Source organism: Maylandia zebra, linkage group LG20 (genome assembly GCF_041146795.1).
Source record: "Maylandia zebra isolate NMK-2024a linkage group LG20, Mzebra_GT3a, whole genome shotgun sequence".
Lineage (NCBI taxonomy): Eukaryota > Metazoa > Chordata > Actinopteri > Cichliformes > Cichlidae > Maylandia > Maylandia zebra.
The window spans coordinates 12075352-12096747 of NC_135186.1; the positions used below are offsets into that span (position 1 = coordinate 12075352).

Sequence of the window (21396 nt, forward strand, 5' to 3'; positions counted from 1 at the left end):
AAGCTTCACCTGTGTATGCCTCTCAAAGGGCTGTTGGGAAAATATGAAGGGTAGTGCACAGAAGAAACTAAAAATAGAAGGGGAAAAAAAAAAGCAAAAATCTTACAGATAGTTGCTGCAGTAACACATCAATGCCATCCATCTCACCCAGTAGTTCTCTGGTATCTGTGAAGGAGAAAAATAAAAAGGAAAAGACAGCAGGGAGATCATGTCGTGATGGTGGCAAAAAAAGACATTTAGTGAGCAGCGGGGAGGACAGAAAGCAGGAAAAAGAATGTTTAAGTGGACAGAGAAAGAGGAAAACAAGAGAAATGGTGGGGCGACAGAAGGGGTAAATACTGAGGAACACAACTGCTACGAGGGACCTCCAGAGAGTCAGCAAATGAGGAAAAATGAGGGCATTGACAAATACACATCCTCACAAGTTATTCCATGTAGACCTGAGCATTACACAACACACCTCTGCTTCTCAGCAGACCCAACTGGCACACACTCACACGTCCTATAAATTGACATTAGAAAGTGGCACACACAACACTAATAATATTATGTGCTATGACCTTTTTCCCCCTTTACCTTTCTTTGCTCGCTTTACAATAAACAGCTGAATGAGCTGGAGAACATGATCAATTTTCATGCTATTTATGGACTGGGATGGGATGCTGAATTTTAAAATGCACTCTTTCAGAGTCCAGTTTTAAATCCAATTCAACATTAAAATTAGCACATCAAGGCTCTTTCTTAGCAGCTGTATGATTTGCCTTACTTTTACTTCAAATAAGGTACATCATTTCTGGCAGCATTTCTCAAAAGAAAGAAAAATGTTCTTTAGTAAAAGAACCTTTTTTTTAGATTTACATTATATTTTGTGTTCGAAAGGTAAGTGGAATAGGATGGAGGCAGCGCGAGTGAATGAGAAGGGTGGTGAGCTTAAAATGAGACAACTCCAGCTGAATGTCAATGTAACTTGTACCATTAACGACTACTTGTTTAAGGACCAGATAGTTCTGTGTTTACGTGAGGCTCTACTGGGTTTTTAGTGTTAGCGGGAAAGACGGCCAATGCACAAATGAGAACGAGAAACATTAAAAGGTAACATGAAGTCATAAAGTGGTGGAAGGAAAAAGAAAGGGAGAGAAAAGAAAAGAAAAGAAAAGGTAACACTGAGGAAAAATATGTAGGGAGGGAAAAGGGAGCACGGAAAGGGCACAATAAGATAAGGCTACGACAGACCATGACTAAGCCTAAACCCGCAGAAAAAAGGAATGAAAAGAATGGAAATAGGTTGGCAAAAATATGAAAGATAAACTAATATCATTTGGAATCCACAAACCATTTAGTGAGACACACTTACTGTCATTGTTCTGCAGCAAGATGGCCAGGATTTCACTGCAGTAAAGCTTGTTAGCATCAAAAGGCATCTTTGCCTTAGAGGGAGAGGGAAAGAGACCAAAATCTAATTACTACTCATCTTGAGAAGCTGTGCTTAGTTTTCGGGTGGAGGCTTGTGGTTTTCATGAGAATTTGGAAATCAAAACATATTTTACAACAAACTTGTTTCTTTCTTTCTTTAAACTGAAATTCTTGCTTGTATTTTCTGGTTTACAGAAACTCCAAATACAAAAAATTAACAACAACAACAACAAAAAAAAAAAACCTCCACCAAGGCAGCTCACTCTCTGGACAGTATTTGTATTACATTTCGTATATATTCATTTTGTTTTCTTTGTTCTTTTTAAACCTACTTTAAGAAGTTTGTAGTAAAAAGGGTAGCATGACACATGTTAGCTTTACACAAACATTTTGTAGGAGTAGGTAATGATAACAGGCATTGATTTGTAAATAACTGGACATGAATAACTTCATCTTATTATATAATATTTTCCTACAGTACATTTCTAACTAACTCTGGAGCTCATTCTCTTTCTCTTGACAACACGCTCTTTAAAGATATGACATATTTTGAGGTCAACTTGAAAGAAAGGCAGATTAAAAGTGATAATAATCTCCAAACTCTTTTACACTACGTCCACACTTAAACAGGTATTTTTGAAAACGCAGCTGTTTCTATGCGTTTGGACCTTTTGTCCAAACGTAAACGGCGTTTCGAATCACCGAAAATGGAGATTTGTTTTTTTAAAACGCCGGTTTTTTGCGTTTCCGTGTGGACGAGGAATACACAGTTTGTCACGCAACGTCAAAGGTATGTGCCTTTTTTCACGTCATGCTGCGCGCCACGTTATTGTTTACAAGAGATGAATTGCAGAATGGCAGATAGAGACAAAATACTATTAATCTGACTATCTGCAGGTTTTACACGCTTACATATACGCACGCAGTTACTGTCCCTCCATTTACAAAGGCAGAGGCGTCACGGTGTGATTATTTTACGTGTAGTTGTTTTTTTCCTGTGTAATAATATTCAACATTGCTATCAATACATTTTTCAAAAAATGCCTCTCTGTGCAAAATGGGTTCAAAAACATAAACAGCTGTGGGATACTGTTTGTCCGTGATTTCGACAGGGGGAACAAATCGTGGCAGGATCAGCCTGATATTATTTGTATCCCGCTGTAACTTTACTGTATGAAGAGCTAACATCGCCAAAATGTCAGGAGTAGTTAGTCATTACAAGAAGTGTTTGTGAACTAAAAATCAAGAATGTGAGATTCTGTTTGTCCGTGATTTGGAGAGCCCAGCGCTGCTCCCGACGCAGGGGAAACTAATTCTGTCGCAGAGACCTGCCTCTGCACTTGTGCAGGTGAAGCCAAAGGGAAGACATGCTTCACCATATTTTCTAGTATTTGGCTTAGAATGAAGTTTGTTTGGAAACATATTTGGCAATGCTTCATCTCCTGCTTTGCGTTTGTGTTGGCGCCCCGTCAAAAACCTGTCCATTATGCTAGCAGTGTCCAAGCGTTCTTTTTATTTTTATTTTCATACCGCGCCCCCCCTGCAATGGCTCAGCACCCCCCCTAGGGGGCGGGCCCCACACTTTGGTAGATCATTCCCTATATGCCTATATGTCATCAAAACAAACAATAGAAGAAATATAGTTTTAAAATAGCTCTATACTTTGGATTATTATCACTTTCACCTTCAGATCAATCAACTGACCCTGAAGGAGAGGTCAGAGGTCATATGTGACATTATTTTATAATGTACTTTCTGCGTCTTCACAATACACACCACACTCGAACAAATAATTAAGTTGACCTCAAAGACCTTGGTGGATCTAAGCCTAATTTTAACAGATTGTTAACATGAGCTCACTCTACACCCACAACAATTTCTATGAGAATTAATTCAAACACCTTTAGGAGCAAGATAGCTTAACACTACGTGAAGGTCTTAAAGTGAAGGGAACTAAAGGCAAATGCTAATTCAACATCAAAATACTGGTAAATAAACTCCATAACACAGAAGTCATGACATATTTTATCCTCAAAATATTTTGTTTTAGCTTGGGTCTAAAAATCGAGAAGGACGCTGAAAACTCTGGATTAGTTTTTGATATTTGCTTAAGAACATGATGATGACATTTAATGTGATATGTATTTGTAAAGGCTCAATATCTTGCAACAACAAATAATCATTAAAAAGAAATGTATTAATCCAGATTGATTCCACCGTTACAAACTTCTAAGTTGGCCTTCTGGTGGGAAAAATTAAAAAAATTATTCAAATCCTGCTAACAAACCAATCACGTAGCCTTCTTGGGGCAACTTAAAACAATATTCTCGTTCTTACCTTGATTCTCTTGAGCAGCCACTGCATGAGTCCCTGCTGGGCAGCCTCTGTGCACATGCCTGGTCTGAACTCTGCCATGTTCTCAATGATGGCTGCAACACACAACACCATAGTTCAGTCTTTACTGTTAATATCAGCCCTTCATTCTAAGTAAGTTTCTAAAAGGATTTCTGATAGACATCAAAATCTGCCAGATTGATATCAAAACCAATGCCAATCTTATTTAAGGGATTAAGAATTGCCCGGATGTGACTAATCCACTTTCTGCCTAATTATAGAAGCATGTCTTAACATTTATGTTTAATCTGTGTTGCTCTGGGTTCCTTTGTGTGCAATGTCGATTTATTTCTAAGCCTAATATCAAAATCAACTATTAGTCAAAAATCATTCTCTGACTTTACAACATGGTGCAGTTTTATAGAGGGTTAATCTGTTTTCTGTCCCAGCTTCTTCCTTAATGTTATCATCAGAAAGACTTGATGTCTCCATCACAGTAGACTAAGTGCAGAGGGGGTTGAAGGGAGCAAAAGACATTGTGGGGTGTTCATGACACCAGGGGGAAAGAGGAAGATTAACAGGAAGGAGGCAGAGGAAAAGCAGAAGGGAGGGAAAAGGGGACGGGAAGACAGTGTCAGGGATGAGGGATGGAAAACAGAGTGAATGAGGAGATAACAAGATGACAAAGGGAAGAGAGTTTTGCAAGAGCATAAAAACTGAAATAAAGCAAAAACATCTGGAGAGAACAGCTGCAGATGACAGGGAAATGATTGAAAGAGTGAAACAGGGGATGAAGTGACAGGGTGCTGAGGGAGAGATGAGCCTTTATCAGTGATTCAAACAGAGCAGACAGACAGCATCCTGGAGGACAGCCGACTCAGAGTAGAGAGCAGCCAAGGTAGACAAAAGGCTTATTCAAGCTTGGAGAGCTCCCTTGATAACTCGCACACACAAACTTGAGCAGAGGATGCACAAGCACTGCCCCCACGATATAACCCTCATACACAGAGCCAAATACACACACCTAAACAGCCCTCTTGACACTCGGCCTCAATCTGGCAACAAAGAGGAAAAAAATCATCTCAGTAGACTCATTCTACACAAAAAGAGCTGAGAGGCAGAAAAAGTCTGATTCATGTGGGGCTAAATACAGAGACCAGGACTTTTCAAACTATCTGCTGGCCCATGCCCTCTCCAGGACCTTGTGTATACAATTATTACTCCCCAGAAACTCTTATGACTTTTATGGTAGGCTCTGAAAAGGTATAAAACCTCCAAAGAGTTGGTGCTAGAGACATTGACAGCTTCCTTTCACTGTCACTGAAAATTTCTAGGGCAGCTGGCAACAGGGGGACACACTGCTAGCAGAATACAAATAAAGTTAGTCTATAGCCTCTATGATGTATACCCAAGTCTGCAAGGACTTCCTGTCACCGCACTGCCCAAAGACATAACCCTGGCTCATACACACCTTACAGGCACACCTCCCTCTCGAAAAGTTTCAGTTCTAAAAAGAAGGCACGCTTTGCCAATTATTCTTGCTCAAAATATTCAAATCTTACTGAGGTGCTATTTTTAACCAAGTCTGTTTTTATAGTGTTGAATTTAGGACCAGACTCTCTGCAGCACCTGAGATAGGACACCAAATAGGAGTCTCCCTTGTTTTGCATATGAACAACTCTGCATTTAGGGTGGCGTCCAATGTTTATTGCTTTATGCTGCTCACTTGGAACTTGGTATAAATTGTAGCCCTTATTACGTGTTACATGAGCAACTTAAATATTTACTGATTTCTGAAGTTCGCGGAAAAAAACTGAACACAAGCATTACGGCAAACACATTAAAAAGAAAAAAAAACAAAAGAGGTTTTTCTTCAGCATAACATGCCCCCTAAAAATTAATTAAGGTTACTAAATGTAGGAAAAAAAATAGGTCACTGAAATACAAAAATAATAAAAACTACATTTTAAGGGGGGGGAAAAGAACTAAGATTTTATTTGCTTAAAAACTACAAATGTGCAGTGAATGTCTTTAGCTTTAGTTTTAAGACCGCTAGCCTGAGGAGGCTTTAGTGCATCCATTTATTGAAGATCCAGATATCTACATGCATTATGGACAAAGGTGTTGGGCCACAATTCAGGTCTTTTCAGTCCCATTGCCTCAGGATTATATAATAAGAAAATAAATATATACAAAAACTCAAGCACCTAGCTGTTCAGTCTGGCTTTACAGCATTTGTGAAAGATTGGGTCATTCTAAAGAGCTCACAGGTCATGGGTCTGTGATAGCATGCCACCGCTACAATACGTCAGTTTGTGAAATTTCTTCCCTCCTAGATATTCAACAAGCAGCTGTAAGTGTTGTTACTGCAACTAAACAGCAGACCAAATAAAGTTATTAGACAGGATCTCTGAGTGTTAAAGCACACAGTTACTGTGCAACATGAGTATAAATATCTATAAATGTAAGAGTTGTTTGCTGTATAATACTAGTATTTTAGAAAATAACCAGAACATTTTTGTTTCTATTTTATTCTGATAAAGTCAGAAAGTAGAAGAATGCTGCAGCATCAACTCTGCAAAGGGTCACATAATTCGTGCAGCCACAGAATTAGAACGAATAAAACATGTGGTGGGTGGAAAAAATGTATCTATAAACAAATAATAAATATAACAAATAAGAACCTGCTGACTCATCGAAATATGTACAAGGGCAATCCCAAAAGTAACATCTCCAAAGCAGTGGGGAAACTGTTTGTACGGCTGTTTGCCACACTGTTGTGGTTGGTGCTTTCTCCATTCCGAAACAAGCATGCACGACTTCGCTGGGATTCTCAATCTTGGCTTGGCAGCCCTTGAAAATGGAGCTCCCGTTGAACGCTACCGCCAAGTGTGAGGTTCGCGCAGTTATTCCACTTTTGAACGCAAAAGGCATTAAACCGGTTGAAATTCAACGCTAACTGACGAAAGTGTACGGACAGCCGTGCATGGATGTCAAAAACGTTCACAAGTGGTCTAGTGACTACCACCTGTTCCCTAAGTTGAAAGAACATTTGTCCCGTAGACGATTCTACTCCGATGAAGAAGTGACAGATTCAACGCTTCCTGAAGGACATGGCGGCGAGCTGGTATGACACAGGCCTTCTAAAACTGCCGCAGCGTCTACAAAAATGCATCCACCAAAAAGGTGAAAATTATTTTTTAACCTTTAAAATGATGTAAATATTATAGAAAATAAACAGTTGTTTGTATTTCTAAAAAAACGGGAGACCTTACTTTTGGGATTGCCCTCGTAGTTGTTAATACCAAAGTGCCAAAATCTGATAACTTCAAGCATTCAAGCAACACAGAAATAAATTAAAAAAAAGCTCATATGAGACTACTGAGGAGTACTTGAATTACTTGAATTCACTCCACTGAACAACAGGACAGAAACAGACTGTTTAAAAAAATAAACAATTCCAATTTTTATTCCTGCCACCTGGTTTGTTTGGGCAGTTTCACTTATCTACTATTCCACTCAATCCATGATGAACGTTTGACTGCTTCATGCCAAAACGTCAACTGACTGCTTGATTTATTTTACATATATATGTTGGACAGGTGAGAACAACATGACTTTAGCTGTATTTCAGTCCTATTTCAGGTGGTAGCGCTGTAGTTTCAGACATTACCTGACTGAGGAAATCAAAGTTACATTCATGTTATTTCCACAGCTGAAAAAGCACCGTGTATAGTCCTTTAAACCATTATTCAATGTCATTTTAGCCAAAGTGGACAAAACCTTTTTTCAAGCATAAAGTATGGAATTAGCTGACAAACACATTATTACATGTAGCCTTGTTTAACTGTAAATCCATGTTTTGTTTTGTTTATGTTTTTTCTTCCTGAGTGTGATGACAGTTTACTTGAGGACAACTAGAAATTGGAGTTTCATTGCTAAGATTTTGGATTATGTCTCCTTACCGAGGGTGTTATAGATTCCATCAGCCTCCTCCTTCACCTGCTCGTCCAGACGCTCCATATTCTGCACCAGCAGGGCAACCACCTGACCCTCCAACTACAGACACACAAAGATGAAATTCAAGTCACGGTTCTAAAACAATTTTGCCAAAGGTCATATACAACTTTATCAGACTTTTGGAGAAACAATTTTTCATCTTTTAAAGGTTTTGGTGAAAGGTAACATAGCAGAGACAATATTTTTTCATGTTCTAGAAACACTCCCACCCTTGCACTTTGTTGGAGGTCTGTCAGATGATTGTGTCTACCCTGTCTGAAAACAAAATTATAGTCTCAATCTCAAAAAAAAAAGAAGAGAAAAGATGTATATAGACTATCCAGGGATAACAGAGAGATGGTTCACTTTTAAGACTTGTCTTTGCAGAAGACGCTTGCTTCCTGTTGGAGCCTCTCTGACGATGTCCGAATGTTATCAGTCAAGTCAAGATTGGAGACTCATAACCACACAAAGCTTGCAAGGTGCCAGCGGGCTGGATAAATGTACTCTTATAGATGAAAGAAGACAGTCAACACAGATTTATGAGCCACTGGAGACCACCGTGGATCATTTTGATTTATCTTACCAAGGATGCCACCTGGCCTTCAGGCAGCAAGGACAGAGGAGCCGAGGGCATTACAGCAAAGAGGACAGACAAATGGATTCAACCAACCTTTGCTGCCCTGAAACTGTTTCCCTTGGAAGTAGCTGTAAAGAAGAGTGAGGTTTATGGGCGCTCCATTGCATGGTAAATGGACTGCATTTATAAAATTCCTTCATTCTGCGAGCCCTGCACAGCTACCCGAGTCACTATCATATAAGAAGCCAGCTCACAAACACACACAAAAGCCAGTTTTGTCAGCAATTTCTGATGTTTATCCTGCTTCATCTACAGTTCTTCCTATCACACACCAATATAACTAAGATAGAGGCCTCGGATATGTGTTCTTAACTTGACTGTGTCAGTTATTTAGAACACAAACAGTATTTCAACATATTATACTTACACAGAAAGTAACATTAATATTCTGTTCTGTGTTTGTAAGACCATTTCAGAGAAAGACCCCATGGGCAACACCACAGAAACCATCTATACATCCAAACATTCAATAAAATGAATACATTTCATTAATTATTTACAGTGGCACATGCTATTAAGGAGAGGTAGGGAGATGAGCTGAGGAATTTGACAACTACACGACAGCGTTAGGCCAAAGGAAGGCAGTTCTTGTGAGGTATTGTGGTATGCAGTCGCCATTATGTCTACAGAAAGGACAACAAGCCCAAGGCTTACTATACAGACCAACAGCACAATAACACAACTGCTGAAAACCTTAATGAGGGCCACAACTGACAAATGTGCAAACCATTCATTGCTGCTTGCTACATAAAGAGCTGTGTCTGCTGGTGACATTGCACACTAAAAATTCGTGTCTACCTCTTAATGTGCCTGCAAAGAGGAAGGTTAGCATGAGAACCAGAAAACAGAGCAGGTTGGTGTGGTCCAGTGAAACAGGTTCTTTCAGGGATGTCAATCAGGAGGTCTGGGTCCCAGAATCGGTCCAGGAAAGACTCCCATCCAACCCACTCAGACAACTTTGGAAAATTTGAGCTTTAAAGTTTTTTGTGCAGATAAAGACCTCCACCATGGCCACTAATACTATGCCAAAAGTAATTAAGTAATAGATAAACAAAAATAAATGGCAAAAGTTCCTGTTTTTTTTCCACTATCTACTGTATAATTGTTTTGTTTAAATATATCACAGTGAAAGAAAATTTTGTGTGAATTAACAGAAACCATCTGTTTTATAATCACAGGACAATTTGAGCTGAGCTACCAGAACCTAATCTGTCATTTTTCTGAAATTACACAATTTTTTACATTTTGAGCCCAAAGAGTTCTTCTGACAGATTTCTTCATTTACTACAGCAACATTTGTTTATCATATTAAAAAACAGAGACCTACTGTTACAAATACACTTCCATTCATATAATTAGATATCACAGGGATTGAATGTGCAGTTAAACACAGATAGAAAGAGGATTTTCACTGGTCCGGCTTATGTGATATCCCCACATTCTGCTGCTGGTACTGTGTTTACTGGGCTTGTAACATGCATTAAAGGAAGAAGCTGAGCCAATGAAGGTACTTTAATATTATGAGTAATGTTCTGCAGTGATCTCATTGAATAGAACAGGATGATGCTACCAACTATACTGCAGAAATTGTTCAAAGAGCACAACCAAAGATCCATGGTGCTGGTTTCACCTATAAAATCCAATCTACCATCTATAGAAAGTGCTAAAAATCCACAGAGGTCATCCCTCCATCCAACTATCCTTTTCGGCTTATCCGGGGCCAGGTTGTGGGGGCAGCAGCCCAAGCAGAGAAGTCCAAACTTCCCTCACTCCAGCCACCCCCTTCGGCTTGGCCGGGGGGACACCAAGGTGTTCCCAGGCCAGCCGAGAGATATAATCTCTCCAGCGTGTCCTCAGTCTGCGCTGGGGCCTCCTCCCGGTGGGACATGCCTGGAACACCTCACCCAGGAGGCGCCCAGGAGGCATCCTTGTCAGATGCCTGAACCACCTCAACTGGCTCCTTTCGATGTGAAGGAGCAGTGGCTCTACTCTGAACCCCTTCCGGATGGCCGAACTTCTCACCCTTTCTCTAGGGGAGAGGCCAGCCACCCTTCAGAGGAAGCCCATTTCCGCCACTTGTATCCGCGATGTTGTTCTTTCGGTCACTACCCACAGCTCGTGACCATAGGTGAGGGTAGGGACGTAGATCAACAAGTAAATTGAGAGCTTTGCTTTCACACTCAGCTCTCTCTTCACCACAACAGACTGGCACAGCGTCTGTTAATCTCCTGCTCCCTTCTCCTGTCACTTTTTAAGTCCATACCAGGTAAATGAATAAACTTGAATTAGCTAACATAGATACTTAAAAAACAACAACAACAATAACAACACAGGTCTGATGTTAGCATCTTGTTCACATCAGAAACAGTGCTATCCTCGTGAAGTTGCACTGAATTTATCAGTATGTACAAAATGCCACGCGGACGTGTAAAATATTGGGATCAAACTACTCAAAAACTCCCAAGACTCCCAACCAAAGTTGTCAAGTGTAGCAGAGAAAAAAAGTCAACTGATTCTCTTATGAAGTGTCACAGTGACAGGTGTGAAGAAACACAGGCATGCATTTCTTTTCTCCATCATGGCTTTACCCGCATATTATTGTAATTTGACCTTTGTCTGTGTCGATCTAAATGTCAAAAAACATAATGGGCTATCAAGAATCACGACACTCTAATATTTATGAAAGCCAGGCAACACGACAGGCTGAACTAGAAAAGGAAAAAAAAGGAACGAGGGGGCTAAATATACAGAAATGGAGAGACAGGGAGAGATCATCAACGGTGAAGTGATGCCAACACACACAGCCGGAGGGTGACAAAGAAAACAGAACGAAAAAGAAAGAGTGGGAGAGTCGATGCTATAATTATGCTGATCAAACTACATACTGAAATCCATTTTTTCCTCTTGACTGAGTTCTTGTCATGTTGCTAATCCCATCATGTTTTTTTTAACTGTCACAGCTCACCGCTGAGAGATAATTAAAAAGACTTTAAATAAATAAATCAACAGGTAACTTCAGACATTTGTGCCCCTGTAAATGACACTGGCAGCTTTACTAAGAACTAATGTTTGTGGATTTGTTTCCCCTTTGAAGTTATTTTAATACAACGCTTTTTATTAGAATTATTTTAATTTAATGTAATTTGTGTTTCAAACCACACACAAAGAAGACAAAACCAAAAACCATGAATGCTTCTAAGTGAGACTAAACTGAAACTTTGCTTTTGATTCATTAACAAAGACTAAGCAATCAATTTCTCTCCACCAGAGCCAAGAAGCTTAAATACTAACTCCAAACAGTGCTGCTTCATCAATATCATCAGAGACTCATGAAACTTTTGTACTCACCAGAGCATCTATGAGTACCTCAGCACCATCCTCGCTCTCATGAAGTGTGTCAATATCTGTCAGCTCCTGCAGCAGGTCCACCACGGCTATGGCGACATGTGGCTCAGGCTCAGGCCAATAACAATACTCCATACTTGATTTAACTCTGCAATCCTATAATACTGTAGAAGTAAAATCAATGCTTTCTCTTTTCCTCTAAAAGCCAGGCGACTACTTTACCCACAATGCAAATTCATCACCCAGTTTGGTCTATATTTTTGGTTTGTTGCTGGGAGATGCATCTTGAGTACCAGTGCCTTCACTGAAGGTATTTTAATGGCTACAGTAATATTTATTTTGTGTATTTTTAAGGGTTTATGTATTTACTCCAATATGGTTTTGAATCTGAAATATGACTCACTTAGTAAATTGTATTTTGTTACAGTTTTAATGTAAAAGCAAGTTTATAGTAAAAAAAACAACAACAACAACAAGCTTTGTGTGCAACAAATTCAATAAAAAGTTGACACATCTTTACTCTCTTAGCTCACATTCATTGTTCTTATCCTGTCCTTGGTTCTTTGTACTAGCTACGTTTACAACAGTAAACTTCTATGATACAGGGAACAAGTTTAAAGACCAATGTTATGTAACAAAACATTCAATAGAGAGAGGTGATCTGAATCAATCTCAACGTGAAAGGATATCAGTATTTTCATGACTGAGGAGGCCCAGTAGTGAGTGGACGGCATTCAGCTCCACCAGCAGGTGGTAGAGATCTGGCATCGTAGCAATCACATGCATTTCCTGGATAATGTCATTCAGATCAAGCTCCGACTCCATGAACCTAGTTTAATAACACAAATCAGAAGTTTTGCATTATAAGTTTGATCATAATGACAGTGTTTCTTAGAAATGCTGAGACCCTCTTTTTTTCTTTAGATCCACTAAAGTCCACATATAGTTTTGTTTGTTGGAATAAAGTCAAACAAGACTTTATTAATCTGTCTGTAATAGGCTTACTTTTCTGGATTGTCTGGAAACTTAATCCTTAGTTCCTGGTTTTTGTATGACCTCTTCTCAAAGGTCAGGATCATTTTCTTCACTGAGCTCTCATCGACCAGTTCTGCCTGTTTGATTAGCACAGGGGAAAGGGAGCAAAAAGATGGAGAAGGGAAGACGGGGAGAAAAAGGGAAAAATAAAATTATTAAAGCAACTGCTGCCATAACAACAAAGAGACTGTAGGGTCACCTTAATCATGTGATTGAAGCAAATTGTGCAGACATTTTGTTCAATCAGAAGGAATGCATCTGAGTGAAAAGAGAATGTGTTTGACCTCCTGATGGATTATAAACCTCCGCAGTGCTGGACAGATAACAATGTAGAATAAAACAACCTTTCCTGGAACTTATTTTTATGCTGTTTCACCATGTTAGGTGTTTCAATTCAAGTCTCACTCTCTCCAAGTTTCTTGAAAGATCCAAGATTAACTGGGTGATTCAGGACAGCAGATCCTGGTTATAGTAATCTAGTTTTGTTTGGTTTGTCAAAGCCATAAGAGCATTAGACCCTGCAGACTGACTGCACACCCAGTGTGGTCACTGAATATGGGACCAGCAATACTGGCAAGACTGGCAACTTTGTGATTGGAGGATTGATGTATGGGAAGTTTGAACCCCAGTGGAGCAAGAGGACCTCTCAAAGACCTTTCAGGAATAAACCATTTTGCAATTCCTTTTTTTAAAGCAGAAACCTGGATAGAAATCAACCAGAAAGATTAATGAACAATACGAAACTGAAAGGGAAATTTGGGCAGGGAAACCAGTGGGGAATCACAGAAAACTATGAAAAAGGAAAGTGAAAAGTGGCTATAAAAAGCTTTGTGTGCCCACTACAATAATCATCTGACAGTTTATATCATTTATTGCTTATTATTCTAAGCTGGTACTGCAGACTAAGCAGCTTGGAACAAAAATAAAAAATACAAAGACACTTTATAAATGGACGTTTACTTTTGTTTTTTTAATTAACCGACTTTAACAGGTCACAGAACAATAAACAGACATGACCGCAGTGGCCAAGTCTCGTTTAATGGCGTGACTTTAAATGATGTAAAAAGAGGGATCTCTTAATCAGACCCAAAGGCAGGATGCAGCAGTAGTGAAGAGGAGAATTTGAGTTAGTGGCAGCACCATCAAATCTCACATTTGTCTTCAACAAAGGAGTGTGAATTATTTCCTCCTGACTAAAGCAGAGATTGCCTAAAAGAAATTAGTCAGCTTTGTCATTTAACACTGTATTCCATTTGAATTAAATTGCTCTTTTATATTATCAATGCACCATTCACAAAGAATGCCAATGCATTTAAGTCTGTTGTTTGTGTTGTTTACAGGAAACAAACACGCTCTTGAGTAAGTCTGACTTAATAGATGTGCTCCCACGTGTTAAAGAAACTGAACTTTTGTCTATTTAATGTTGTCAATCTTAATCTGTTCTAATTACTCCACCGACACAGATGTCACAGGTAGTTACATTTAGACACAATGCATGCAGAGTATACCAACAAATAACATCTAATAAGTCTGATTCGGTATAAATCTGGCTGAAACATTTTTAATCATAGCATGTTTGTGTTTGTTTTAGTAGCGTTTGTGTAAATCTATCTGAATTTGCTAATATGGCTTATGTCCTGATGAAGCATGCTAGTATGGTGAAAGCTGTTTAAAGATTGCCATGCAAACTATGAACTCAAAACATATGAGAATAAAGGAACATATTTAATTTTCATGATCTTTGTCACATTTCTTCATTTTTCATCACCCAAAGAAACCAGAGTAACAACTCTATAATAATAACATAACAATTACAATAACCCACCTCGGGTTCTTCTGCATCCTGGTCCATCAGCTTTTCCAGGATTATCTTCTTGTCCCCTATGAGCTCCTCAGTCTCCCTCATCTCAGCACCTCCTTCTGCTCCTGCCACCTCCCTGTATCTGGCCAGCTCTCTAGCACTCATCCCTTTCAGCTGCTTCCCTCCTCTGGAGTCTTCATCTCCTCCTGCTCCTCCATCCTCTTCGCCCCTGGGACGCTTTGCTCCCCTATCAGGCTGCAACAAGAAAAGGGATCATTAAATGTGTGTACAGGGATTTACTCTATAAGATGAATATATGAAAAAGTGTTGGGAGAGCCCAAAATTATGTGGTTGCTTGTTTTCAGCAAGGTGGCATTTAATGAGATTAAAAACAATCAATGAAATACACCATTATAGCACCTGACTAGGTCATATCTGGCGCAACTATAGAAAAGTCAATCTAGAAATACTCAATCATGACTTTTCAAATGAATTTAAAAAAAAGAAGCACATATAATTTTATCAAGTTAATCGAAGCAGCTGTCAAACAACTAATCTAAGAAAACTGATGGCATTAAAAAAAAAAGTTGCAACTAAACAGTGAGCCTAAGTAGAAGACGAGATTTTACTGAAATACAGATTTATGAAATGGGACATATAATGGCGATTTGCATATTTGATGCAAATACTGGGTGAAGTCGATTTCTCGTACGTATGCCTTGTATGATAAACGAAACTGTTCAGGTACACATTTGTTTCGACAATAACATATAGAAGACCGAATCTAACTGACGAAAGAATCCCAAAGATTCAAAATGCTTTGCTAGGCATAACTAGTTTTAAACAGATGTATCTCAGGGAAGTCCGCAAAGTTTCCCCGCTCTTGATGTGCTGCTGCGAGATAGCTAACAGACTTAGCAAACGGGCTAACTGCTAGCGTTAGTAAACACGGACTTGAGATCCAAAGTTGTTTTCTTTTCGCGCAAGCGTCACTCAGTTCTAATTGACTGATCATTAAACAAGGACGCAAACAAAGGAGGCTAAATAAAAGTCTACATGCTCACACACATTAAACTGTTAGCGTTTATTTACAACCCAATGAATGAGATAAGTTACTGTTAGCTTAGTTAGCTCTCACACACATTATCAGGAGTGAAACGTCTACCTGATAGTTCAGGAGCTCTCCGACGTCCATTTGTCCAGGATACAAGTCTCAGCTTTCTTATAATTTTATTTCAAAGTTGAAAAAGCGCTCTCACAGTTTAAGTAGACAGCTATTCCGCTAACTACAAGCTCCCTGCATACACATGCCTGCCGTAAAACAGTCTTCACTCATTGCCGTAGCAACGAATTGTCGTAAACGTTGACGTTGCATGAGCAGAGTTTTCAACCATCTTCGTAAAGTGTCGGAGCGATTATTTGGACAGGGATTTTGATTATTTTCAAAGTTACTGTCATCGTTACATCATCATCCATGCTGTTGCTGAATTCTCCCGTTGACTGGACTTCCATGTCTCTCCGTGCCTGTAGTGAACAATTGTACTAGGATTATTTGTATTCCGTTGTATCTGTGTTATTCATTTTCTCATAAGTGATTTAACCAAACTTGCAAATATAACTTAATTTGCTTAACAGTACAGCGGACAAACACTATTATAGACAACAATAATATTAAGAAATACTTTATTTTCCCCATATTTTTGAAATTCCAAGCAATGGTAAAGAAATACATAATATTTCTAAATCAGTAATAAAGGGGAAAAACCACCTTAAATATCAATAAAATGTTCAAATGAAAAAGCAGATCACTGTATGTCAGATATCTGAATTGCATTATAAAAGGTTGTTGCATCTTGTATGAAAGATTTCCTGTATCTGTTCTTGTGGCAGCGGAGCTGAATCAGTCTGTTGGCGGAAATTGTAAGCGGTGATGAAGTTGATCAGGGTTATGAATGACTGAAAATAGTTTTTTCAGTGATCACTTTTTAAATGTGTCCAGTTTGCAGCCAGTCACAGAGCCAACAGCGCACACCACAACCACCACAACTGGCTGATTAAAAATCTCCATCATTTTCTATCGGGAAGGTCTCAGCGTCCATAGGACATTGTTGTCTTGTATACAGCCTCTGTGTGGGTTTTCGAGGTCTGTGGTTAATCTGGACATCCAGGTACTTATATTCATCCACAATATCCACTCCCTCTCACTCTTTCTTACTCATGTTCAGAAGCAGATTATTTCTCCAAGACCATGCCACAAAATCATTCACTAGTGCTCTATACTCCTCCTCCTTCTGCCCATGACTAATACATCCAATCACTCCAGTCACATGTGGTGGTCAACAGTTCTCAAGCTCTGATAATGTCGGCTTCTACTTCAACGCCAGTATCATATGCTGCCTTATACGTGAGCTGTAAATTTGACTCAGGTTAACAGACACGGGTCTGAAGAAACTTGGGGCTGATACCATCAGAGTTGGAGAAGTTAAAAGTATGGTTACTTTTAGGGCCCCTCCCCCTGCCCAAAAAGAATTCTGCAAATCAATGGCAGTGCTTGAAAGTTAGATCCTCTAAACAAGCAGTAACGGGAACACATTGATTGTATGTTATCATACAATTATAATTGTATGTTATAACACAATACAATAAATGAATTCATTATTATCAGGGTGTCCTAAAAAGTGACTACAAAGCTTCAGTTGATCCTAAATGCTACAGCAAGATTAAAGAGTCTTGCGTCATCAGGCCCTATCTTATCTTAAAGGCCTCATAATACCATTTCACACCAATAGAACATTTCTGGAGCTGGAGGCTTCTTATGATGTGCTGAGTGTTACTTCTTCACTCATCTCTTTTTACTCTCCATGTGTTTATATATTTATTTCAGTTACGTAGTTATTGATCATCTCTGGCTGTTTCTACACAGTGTGTCTTTTGTCCTGTCTCCCTCTCCTCACGTCCAGGTGGTTGCAGCAGATGGCTACCTCCCCCCTGAGCCTGTTTCTCCCAGAGGTTTTTTCCTGTTAAAAGGGAGTTTTTCCCTCCTACTGTCGCCAAGTGTTTGCTCATAGGTGGTCATTTGATTGTTGGGGGTTTCTCTCAATGATTGTAGGGTTTGCATAATAAAGAATCCCGAGGTGGGTGATTTAGTGCAATATGAATAAAATTAATTTGAAGTTGGATACAACATTCTAGAATATGCATTTAAAACATTAAACCTAAATTTTTTTCATTTTTGTGGTTATGTCATTGTTCTGGTTTAGCAGAATATGTGTACATATGGATGCATTATTAATAAGCTACTTCATCCACCACTGATAATACATCTTGACAAAAATATGTTTCCCCTCCCAACAAAATCCTTTGGGCTCTGTTGCCAATGCTGAAATAAGCCCACTTAATAATACAACTAAATTACACATGACTGTTACCTCATCAGACCTCACAACATTGAATCCTGGTCTTATAGGCTCAATTTTGGTGCATTCATAACAGAAGATGCTTCATATGCCAAACTGTCCCACTGTTCCAGACAAGCAGAAAATCACCTTTTCAGTGAGCGTCATTGAGAAATGTATGAGTGCCGCATGGTGTAGAAGCCTCCTTTGCCACTCCAGTCTCTGGCCAGTGATCTGTGACAGTAGAGCAATAAAAACAACATTTAAAAGGAAGGCCACTGCCAGGCAGTCAAGCTTGACGTCCCACCAAACACGAGGGAAAATGCACTTGATCAAAGGCAAAAGAGAGAAAAGAGAATAAAAGGGAGCATGAGGGTGAAAAGAGGACTTTATATGGAAATCCCGGGGCTGGTGAGAGGCAGTTTCAGATGAATACAAAGCTTTGAATCAGGGACCTGGAGAAGGCTCTTTTTATGAGTTTGACAAATGAATTTGGGTTAAAAAAAAGACAAAAAATAGATGATGAAAAAGTATTTATACTGATACTCCCAATCCCAATGCCTGTTTGTGGTTATTTACCAAGTATACAATAAGGTAAACGTCCAGGTGCATTATTAATATTTATATTGCTTACAGTTGTATAGTATGCATGTGAACAATGACAATGAGCCACATGCATCTTCTGATGACCGAAAGCTGGATGGTGAAAGACGAAGAATATAGTGACTATGGAGGTCATCAAAATGTGAAAAGTTCAAGAGAGCAGATATCTGAGCCATGAGTTAAATGTATAGTCATCTGGGACACAGGACATGATATGATTTGATCCAGCAAAGCAGACACACACAGTGTAAGGCACTTAAAATTAAAATTTTAAATAATTAAAGTTAACTTTTTTTTTTTATCACAGGGTCTTTTTCACACAAGTCACTGTAGAAAAACCAGCAGTTTATAAGACGAAATGATTAATTGCTGACTTCCATTTGGCTTCAGTTGAAGGGTATTGTGCATGATGGCTCACTGTCACATTGAAACTGTCATGCTTTACTGAGATAGTTTAATAGAACAAAAATATTGTAACACCGGTACCTAAGTCAAGTCAAAGTGACTGTAATGCACAGTATTGCAAATATATTAGTTGATCAGCGTCTCACCTCACAAATGTGCTTCTGGAAGAATGGTCAAAAATCCCAATAAACACACTCCTAAATGTTATGAAAAGCCTTCCCAGAAGAGGGTGCAAAGGGTAGGCCAACATCACATTAAACTCTTTGGATTAAGACTGCAGTGACACACAAGTTCCTAACACTTTTGTTAATATAGTGTACTTTTCTTTCTTTTTTAAATTTTCTTTTACAGTGCCCTAAGACCCATAGCCATGATTTAAGTCATAGAAAACCTCACTTACTTACAAACGCAAAGAAATTGATTTCTGACACTTTCACTTAGAGCATTGTGAATGTTTCCTGCATTCAAAATGCTCTTCAGCAGCTCGTGTTCGTCCTACTGTCACTAAGTGTTTGGTCATAGGTGGTCATTTGATTGTTGGGGTTTTCTCTCAATGATTGTAAGGTTTTTACATAAAGAATCCCGAGGTGGCTTTTGCTGTGATTTGGTGCAATATAAATAAAATTGAATTTCACTTAGAGCATTGTGAAGGTTCCCTGCGTTCAAAATGCTCCTCAGCAGCTCGTGGTCTCCTGGAAACTTCAGACCCAGATATGCTTTTAAGTTTTAAATTATGGCTGCCACTTGACTTACTTGAATAAGCTTCTGATGGATGGAACAAATTTACATTTAAACAACAGAGAAGATACAACTCTACAGACAAGTTCATGTCTTTTTAATCTTAGATGTTAGACCTTATTGTATTATGTTGTATTTTTTTTAAATATTTCTTTGTCAAACATTCTTACTGTGTTACAAAATAAACTGTATGCTAAGATCAAATAAAATTAATTTATTGTTTTTCAGCAAATCTACTAATGAGTTCAGCTGAAGCACTAATTAACTCTTTAAGGGGATCGTCAGAAAGGTGTATATTGTGTATCTAGTGTAATATTTTTATATAAACATGTCAACTAGAGTATTTACTCTGAATGAAGCCTTCCTTGAAGCTTGCATGATTACAAACACTTTTAGTTCCACGCAATAATTAACACGTTTTGCTATCCCTGAAGGAGCCAAAAGCTTTTCACACACAGCCGTCTGCCTAATGACACTGCCTCATCGTTTCCCCCACAGAATTATTCTGGTTCGACGCTGTGCGATCCCTTTACACAGAATCGCACAGCATTTTCCTTGAAACAGAACAATACAATTTCACACAAGCTGAGAAGGCTGATTACATTAAATCACATGAGGTCAGTGTGATTGTATCATGCTGTGGAGACACGCATAAGTGTGTTCAAAATTCAGAGTGGCAATGCTATTAAAAAAAAAAACATTCAGAGAAGGAGCGAGAGAGACACAGAGAAAGGGGGAGAGAGCGAGAGATGATGATGACAGCCGATTGGCCTTATCATTTCCCCCTCACTAAGTCAAGTGGTGCAATCAAATGATTTTCTCTCCTCTCAAACATGATTTGAATTATGCATCACATCAGCAGAGTACTTAAAAGCCCCATTCTCCAACAACGCACATTAAGCACTTACCTTACTTAGATTTCCAGAAAACTAAAGAATTAACAAGTTGTTTGGTCATGATGTACAGTAGTTCTCTGTGGATGAACAAGAAATAAGCTTTGCTATCCTCCTTGGATGGAGGAACATTTGATAATAAATTAATTTTATTTCAACATAGCAAACTAAATAGAAATTGCACCGTATTCCTTTGATTGTTAGGAAATCGTAAAAATACAATTTTGTATATTGTGTTATAGTCTGCAGAATATGTCAAGAATTGCTTGTTGTACAAGTAAAAAGGTGCTTTATTATTATTTGGGTTATGTGCCTTTTCATAAAGCTGCTATTATACTTTTATCTAACCCTAACCAGAGAGATTTCTGCATATCGTTGCATTAGATAATGTTTGGGCTTTTTTCTTTTCATTTTTCTGGTGGTGTCTGCATTTTCTGCTGTCAGATTTAACACGGCGAGTATTTTTTGATCTATTTTAAAATCAATTTTGCTTCTATTTTGGGTAAAGCTTTGTATGTTGTACTTCACAGTATACTATCAACATGTCATTCTTTCTTCCATCCATATTCTTCTGCTTATCTGGGGCCAGGTTGCGGGGGTAGCAGCTCTACTCTGGCCTCTCTTCAATGGCTGAGATCCTCACTCAATTTCTAAGGGAAAGCCCAGGCACTCCTTGAAACACATTTCCACCACTTGCATCTGCAATCTCATTCTTTTCAGTCACCACCTAGAGCTTGTGACCATATGTGAGGGTAGGGTCGTAGATCAACCAGTAAATTCATAGCCTTGCTTTTA

At 38.8% G+C, this 21396-nt stretch overlaps 1 protein-coding gene across 1 annotated transcript in view; it reads right to left on the minus strand.

Moving 5' to 3' along the window:
- Positions 1–15910, minus strand: part of ctnnbl1 (catenin, beta like 1) — an 81467-nt gene extending 65557 nt beyond the window's left edge. Inside the window, exons 1-9 of the mRNA XM_024806370.2 lie at positions 15733–15910; positions 14592–14822; positions 12737–12843; positions 12421–12560; positions 11735–11832; positions 7713–7806; positions 3751–3842; positions 1355–1427; positions 107–165 (exon numbers count right to left, since the gene is read on the minus strand). Of these exons, the coding sequence (XP_024662138.1) occupies positions 107–165; positions 1355–1427; positions 3751–3842; positions 7713–7806; positions 11735–11832; positions 12421–12560; positions 12737–12843; positions 14592–14822; positions 15733–15762 (924 nt within the window). The 5' untranslated portion in view covers positions 15763–15910. The remainder of the gene's footprint in view (positions 1–106; positions 166–1354; positions 1428–3750; positions 3843–7712; positions 7807–11734; positions 11833–12420; positions 12561–12736; positions 12844–14591; positions 14823–15732) is intronic.
- Between the last annotated feature and the right edge of the window lie 5486 nt (positions 15911–21396).